General features: G+C 34.7%; 1 protein-coding gene across 1 annotated transcript in view; it reads right to left on the bottom strand.

Moving 5' to 3' along the window:
- Window positions 1-4,505: 4,505 nt before the first annotated feature.
- LOC116179506 overlaps window positions 4,506-7,910 on the bottom strand; it is a 77,929-nt gene continuing 74,524 nt past the window's right edge. Inside the window, exon 4 of the mRNA XM_031499301.1 lies at window positions 4,506-4,744. Coding sequence (XP_031355161.1) covers window positions 4,506-4,744 — 239 coding nt within the window. The remainder of the gene's footprint in view (window positions 4,745-7,910) is intronic.

Here is a 7,910-nt window from a genome sequence, read left to right as displayed (position 1 = left end):
AATATTTTTTTTTTTTATGTAGGTGGGGAAATGCACCTTAAGCACACTTCATAGAGAACGAAGTAGTGTGGGGCTCCCCCTTGGTAAGGCATACCCACTAAAACCCCACCTATGGCTTCGGCTGCTGTGGCCATTAGCCTTTTACCATTGTTTATATCTAAATGACATTTACTATTACTACATTACGGGATCATATTGTGTGCAATACTGCTATATTCCGCAAGAAGTTAATTAATTTTGTACATTTCGATGGATTTAAAGTTTTCTTCCCACATTGCCTTAATATCGTATAATTGTCGTTGAAGGTCATATTTTGCGCATGCACATATTATGTGTTCGGGGGATATTCCCACTCCACAGGTTTCACATCGAGGTTGTGCTTCCCCGGTAAGAAGAAAACTGTGTGTAAGCGCGGTATGTCCCAGCCGGAGTCTGTAAATTTTTGCCATTGTGCTACGTTCAGCAGGAATTTGAAGTAGCGGTCCTATGTTAGGCTTGACTTTCCTTAACGTAGCATCTGAATTTACCCACTGTGCCTGCCAGTGTTCCCACACCCGGTCTTTGACATTTTTTTTTGACAAGTCTAACAGTTCTGCTTCGCTCAAGTGCATTTCTCTCAGACATTCTCTTGCTCTCTCCCCCAATGATCTGCACCTTTGTAACCGCACGCTTTTGTTATCGTTTAACAGCATTTCATGGTTCGGGTGTTCATTATCCAAGGTGGTCTTCAAGTAATAATTGATGATCATTTGTTTCCGACGCAAAGCAAGGGGAGGAATACCTGCCTCCACATACAGAGCACTAATAGGGGTCGTTATAAAAGCACCAAGGGAGTATCTAATAGCCGAGTTTTGGATTTTATCTAGTTCGCTCAACATTGTATCGCTGCACGTTGAATATGCGTAGCAACCATAGTCCAATGTTTTATATGAGAGGGCTGTGGTGTCGGAGGACTTCGGCACGACCATCATCTTTCTATTCTATAAAAATAAGGGTTCTACGGATGACGTTAAATTATAGGGGTATTAGCTTTCTTAACAGTGTTACAAAAATTGTTACTGCGCTGCTGCACAATAGGGTACGGGAATGGGTGGTGGAGGAGAGGGTGTTGCATGAATTTCAAGCCGGTTACAGAAAGGGATATTCCACGGTCGGCCATATTTTTAATTTGATGGAGCAAAGATTGTATTGGGAGGGTTTATGTGAGCGGTGGGGTGTGGAAGTAAGGAGTGAGTGGAGGCTAAGACTAAGCTGTGTATGGATGTTGAACCAAATTATTGATAGACTCTGATTGGGAATCAGGGGCGAGGCTGAAAAGAAAGCTAGGGAGTCGTCCTTCTGTAATCACTATGGTGAACTCGCGGAAGGAGGGTGTACGACAAATGGACTTACTTTTACGGATATTCAGTTAAGGTGTGGGGTGCTATATTTGAATGACAGACAAGGAAGAGAGGATGACAAAAATCTCTGCTCAATGTGCAACCTTGGAGAGAGGGAGGACACCCTGCAGGTTATAGGGAAATGTCCCGTTCTTTCTATAATTAGAAAAAAAATGGTTTGGGGGACGAGATAAAATAGAAAAGAAGAGGCGCTAGATAAAATGAGGGGTAAAGAAACTTGTGGGTTATTCCAAAGAGGCTTGGGGTTTCAGATGCAGCCTCCTTGCACCCATTAATTATTAGAAGCATGTCAATTATACATGTATTAGTATTAATATTTATTCGGTTGTAATGTATGATAATGTTGTATTTCTCTTGTTATTCTATGGCTGATTGTGATTGAAACCAAATTCGTTCGTTTGTTGTTTCGCATAGTTACCATCGTCAGGGCCATGTAATTATTGCCATAAGAAATACACTGTAAACTTCGAGGCCAAAATTCCCAAATGAAATAATAATAGTGTTTAGTATCGCTGATTTTGTAATTTTTTTCTTCTGCGTCAATTTAAAACAAGGATTTTTCAAAAACCGCCATTTTGAAAAAATGTTCTACGTCCATCGAATTTATCCCATCGAATCTTGCAACTTTTATTTTAAACCTTTTTCGATATCTCTCTTTGTTACTAAAATATTTAACTTTTTAAAACTGGAGATTTTCGCTTTTTATGGAACGCCGTTGTATCTTTTAGGTAATAACTGAACACCCGGACTAAAAAAATTAACTATAATTGACGCAATGGTACTAAAATTTATAGAAATTTACTTTGTGTTAACAACAATTGCCTAGTTGAAATTAATAATTGCATATCTTCCAATAACAACTCGCAATAATTTCCTCTTTTACAATTTCAAATAACGGGTTTTGTGCGAAATTTCAAAAACGTTATTGAAATGGCATATTTAACAATTTCAAATCGGCAGTCTTATTCATATATCACGATTTAGAAATAACGTGTTGAAAATTTTAATGTTCAAAAATTATCGATTTGATATTATTAAATAATCTTTAATATCACCTTCACGCTTTGTAATAATTTTCAATTTCAAGTTGAAATAAAAAATTCAATTCTCTATTTCAGACTCGTAACTTTGGAACGCACAATTTAATTTTTAATATCAACTCTGTGATATTGGTAATTCGATTTACTTATATGTCATGACATATAAAAAATTGTGGCGCCATCTATCGAGTGATGTCAAAAGTGAGGAGCGAACCTAAACCCAACTAATCACGTTTGATGTAATTACCGCGAAAATCTACTTTCAAGTGCTTATTTTATTACCCATATCGTTCATAAATACATTGTGCGAATAATATTGTCAAAAAAAATGTACAATTACGCGAAATGTGCGACTTGATATTTTAAATTCTATTGCACAAATTACTAATTTCTAGTTGAAATTTTTAAATTGTACACGATATGAAACTTAGAAATATAATTCGTGAATTGTATATTTCAATAGGATATTAAAATTTTTTTAACTATAACAACCTTTGTGTTAATTACAATTGTCAATATGGAAACTACTTCTTCCATTGTCGCAAAAATTTCAATCCCGTCTAACGTTTTATTTGAAACTGCATACCTATTAATTGATTTTAATGAAAATTTCAGGTACGTTTTAAAATGTTCAGAATGCAAAATTATAACTTCTGTTACTGAAAAATCGGTTGATGGGTTTTAAAAACATATTTTCGTTATTGAAAATTAAGAAATGAAATAGAAAATTATTCTATGGTTGAAAATAGCTTTTATTTTTAAATATCAGATAAAAATTTTTGATATCAAAAACAGTTTGTAAACATTCAGCAATGAATTCTTCATTGTGGAGGAATAAATTAATAGGGATGGATATTACTTGAAACAAGAAATTGAAAATTATCGTTATGTTGTGGATTGAACATCCAACCAAAGGAATCAATGAAATTTATTAATATTTCAACTCTAAATAATAATAGTTTTGAAATAAAAAATTGTTTTAAAATATAAAGTCGATATCATGAAATGCGTTTGAATTAACAAACTTAACACCATAATTGAAGAATTACAATTATAAATTTCAAATAGCGAACTTCGCAAAGTATTTAAAAATTCCAAGTAGAAATTAGTAATTTGTGCAATAGAATTAAAAATATCAAGTCGCACATATTGGTAAATGAATTAAAAATACCAAGGCGACATTTTTAAATCACATATAGCAAATTGACCTGCCCTCTAGCGACAGTAAGTTTAATAATCGGAACAGAATTTAAAATCTCCATTTCGCGTAATTGTACATTTTTGACAATATTATTCGCACAATGTATTTATGAACGATATGGGTAATAAAATAAGCACTTGAAAGTAGATTTTCGCGGTAATTACATCAAACGTGATTAGTTGGGTTGAGGTTCGCTCCTCACTTTTGACATCACTCGATAGATGGCGCCACAATTTTTTATATGTCATGACATAAAGTAAATCGAATTACCAATATCACAGAGTTGATATTAAAAATTAAATTGTGCGTTCCAAAGTTACGAGTTTGAAATAGAGAATTGAATTTTTTATTTCAACTTGAAATTGAAAATTATTACAAAGCGTGAAGGTGATATTAAAGATTATTTAATAATATCAAATCGATAATTTTTGAACATTAAAATTTTCAACACGTTATTTCTAAATCGTGATATATGAATAAGACTGCCGATTTGAAATTGTTAAATATGCCATTTCAATAACGGTTTTTGAAATTTCGCACAAAAACCGTTATTTGAAATTGTAAAAGAGGAAATTATTGCGAGTTGTTATTGGAAGATATGCAATTATTAATTTCAACTAGGCAATTGGTGTTAACACAAAGTAAATTTCTATAAATTTTAGTACCATTGCGTCAATTATAGTTAATTTTTTTAGTCCGGGTGTTCAGTTATTAAAAGATACAACGGCGTTCCATAGCTTTTTTTTCAATTATGTACGAAACGAATTATTTAGGTCGATTTTGGAGAAAGTTCCACTATCAGCATTAAAATAGGTTGCTTCGTTAGTATTTACGAGGTTTATTGAATTGGTAGTTATAAGATTTTCAATTTGCCGGCTTCTGCTGTCGGTAAAACTTGGTCCCCAGAGTATGTGGTAGCTTTTGAGATCCCCTAGTAGTACAAAAGACTGGGGAGATTACGTCATTAAGATCATCTTCTTCAAAGGTTTGGTCTTTTGCACTGTACTCGTTACAAATTATGATTTTCTTCAGGATCAAACCAGTGACCTCTAAAGCTTCCTTCCAGGTTTGTATGGAGTGGGACTTTTCTGCCCATTTACTGTCTGAATAAAGCATTGAGATGTTAAGTGGATCGGGAGAACTTGTAAATTCTTGGATGAATTCCTTAAAATCCATAAAACTTCAAGGCTGCTGGATTGTTGCATATTTTTGGATCTTATTCAGCCCTGTCTCTAACTCTTCTGGACTAAATGTTAACCGTTTCTACAGTAAGAGCGTTTACCCGTTTGTTACAGTTACTTTCTGCATGCCCAGGGCCGCCGTTAGCCTCGACGGGCCCCGGGAATATTTTTTGATCGAGCCCCTATAATTGAAATTTTTGTTGTCCATCACCCTTATCTTAAACTAGACATTTTCAATCTTGACTACTTAGATTGGAAAGGAGAACATTTGAATAATTTATTACGAATTGTTAGAATTCAAATACCTAACAAAATTACAATTTAACTCTGCGGACTTTCTTATTAGCAAAAGTGAATATCACTCGCTCAAAATTAATTTCTCTAGCAAGTTGAGCTTCAAGAGCTAATGTACCGAGATCGATCTAACGATATTGACCCATAGTCGATCTCAAACGGTTTTTTACCTAGCGAGCCTTCTGCTATTGTGCCGTAATTAGGAAATTTTGCTCAATGGTATGGTTTTCTAAATCTTCTGCTGTGCATTTTTTTATATTCTACTCTCTCATATAGATTTCTGTTAAAAAATACAATTAAAAATCAGGTTTCAAAATCTCTTGGTCGGGCCCCCAGAATATGACCGGGCCCCGGGGCAAATGCCCCGGCTGATCCCCCTTATCGGCGGCCCTGTGCATGCCCATTGCCCAGTCTGTTGACATCTGTCACATGGTTGATTTTGAGAAAAATACGATGCCTTTCTCCGTCATGTATTATGACCACGAATGGTGGTAGGTTTTTTACTGTTCCAATGTTTACGTAGGGGTGCCGCCTAAAGCTTATTATATGGGAGTACCGCGGATTTCCTAGGCCAATTTTGAGAAAGACAGTGTCGGATGTTAATTTTAGTTTTAGATGTTGAACTTCGTTTTCCAGAGCCGAATTTAGAACGTTGGAGATTGTAAGTTTTGTAGAGGTTGAAAGTAGTCGTCGAATTGTTATCACATTATTATCTATAGTACTTAAAGCTTTTTGTTGTTGATAATAGATCGTCGACGGATCACTCATTTTTATGGTATATGCAGATCTGGTTATAGATTTCTGTATTAGTTAAGTACGTAAATTAATTATTATTAAAGTAAGATATTAACAATTTAGTTGGTGTAGATTTAAATGTTTAAATAGGATTTACTATAGAAATAAGTGGTTATCACTGACCTTACTGATTAACGGTAGAACACGTCTGTATTCGTAGGTACACAAACTTGCAATGACCAACTTAATCAAAAGTTCTATATGACAATGAAAATTTTATACGATTTCGGGAAAAATTTAATACAACACGTCAGTAAAATGACATTACTTGACCCGGAAAGAAGCCGAGTACATTAATATTTCTTTGCCAGTAACTTGGGATTAGGACTGTTGACGTATTGGTATAGAGAAATACTGTCCCCGAGTATACCTATAGCGGTAACACAAAAAGTCAAAAAAATTAATAACAGCATAAGAATCATTGGAAAGGGAAGGCCATACCTACTTTCTAACAGTAAAAGAACCAGATTTGAACCAGAAACGATAAAATGGGGTTGTAGCAGGCTTTTTTGCATGTAAGGGGTTTGAATCCCCCCTTTTTGAATTAAAATTGTGACACAGGCTCAGATTTGATTATGATTTGTGCTTCCAGCTTGAACAACACCTACCCATTTATATCGTATGCCGAGAAACGTAATCTTTCACACATGAAATGAACCCGAATTAATGCAGAAGTGCAATGAATTGTACTTGTGAGTAAAGCGCTAGAAATGAAACTTGGAATAACAAAAGACCAAGCCGTTTCAGGGAACATTTACTCAATGTTTATGTTTTCCTAAGCCCTCGAATACTATTTAGATATGAAGAAGAAATATAAAAATGTTTTTCTAAAGCGTGAATGTCGCAGTCTCCTGAATCATGTCGGTTCTGTTGACTGCTGTGTAAGCGTGAAAGTGCTTTTAAAATAAACACACAAGGAATCTCTATGGCATTAGGGTTCTGTCAATTGAATGCAATTTAAGGATGCCAGGATGTCGTTATGCAAATATAGCGTCGAGAGAAACAATTCCCTACAATGTTTCTGCGGATATCTTGATGGAGGCCCACAACTTGTTGGTGATGCTTTTCCATCGCGCTAATGTCGGCGAGGGAATTATGTTTACATAAATCTGACAAAGATAAATGAAGTTTGTGGTCCACGCTCTCTTTCATTTTAACAAGGACGAGCACTTACTGGGATTGGGTGCAATGAAGTACAGGTGAATTGCACCAGACTGTTAACGTGGACAACGAACACAGCCCTTGGGCATTTTTCCACAGCACCGCAATAAAATGTTCCCCAATATTTCAATCAATTTTGACAGAAACGCATACAGCTAGAAGCAAATGGAAGTAAAATTATTAATGGCGTAGAAAATAGTGCACGCCAAATCGTAAATTTTATATTATACGAAAAGCACTACTGATTTTATTTAAAATTTAAATGCAATAAATTTTGAATAACCCGTAAATCACCTGTATAGTGAATAATCGATTCTCGAACTAAACTAATTGACAGAATAAATTTATATCAACTAAATCCATCATCCGTCCTAAATTTACTCTGATGTTCTGTTTATTTTAAATCACTGTCTCGAATTGATTCATATTTATGTAGTTGACTTATGTATAAATTATTTGAGTTTATGTTGCCATTCCTATCGAGATTTTATACGATATTATTTATTGGGGAATCTTTTCGTTCTCCTGTGTGGCAATGACGAGTGCTACTCGCTCCATTTCAATTCTGGAGACTCGACGCTAAGCCATTTGTCTGGAATCTATAGTCTTCCTGCTTTCCTATACATTGTGGGCGCTGCACATTTTCGCTAAACAACCAAACACAGTACCTTTAATGAAACAACAAATCCTGGAATCAACATTTTTGACGAAACTATTAATAAATCAAATTTTAGTACATCCAAACGTTCACTTTAATAAACGTGATGTTTAACTATCAAATTACGAAAACCTTAAGATAATAACAAATAAAATCCCGCCTAAGAACAACTATCAATTT

This window comes from Photinus pyralis, unplaced genomic scaffold (genome assembly GCF_008802855.1).
Source record: "Photinus pyralis isolate 1611_PpyrPB1 unplaced genomic scaffold, Ppyr1.3 Ppyr1.4_LG8, whole genome shotgun sequence".
NCBI classification, from domain to species: Eukaryota; Metazoa; Arthropoda; class Insecta; order Coleoptera; family Lampyridae; genus Photinus; species Photinus pyralis.
The sequence above is the reverse complement of the archived record's forward strand: the minus strand, read 5'-3'. Positions and strand labels throughout refer to the sequence as shown.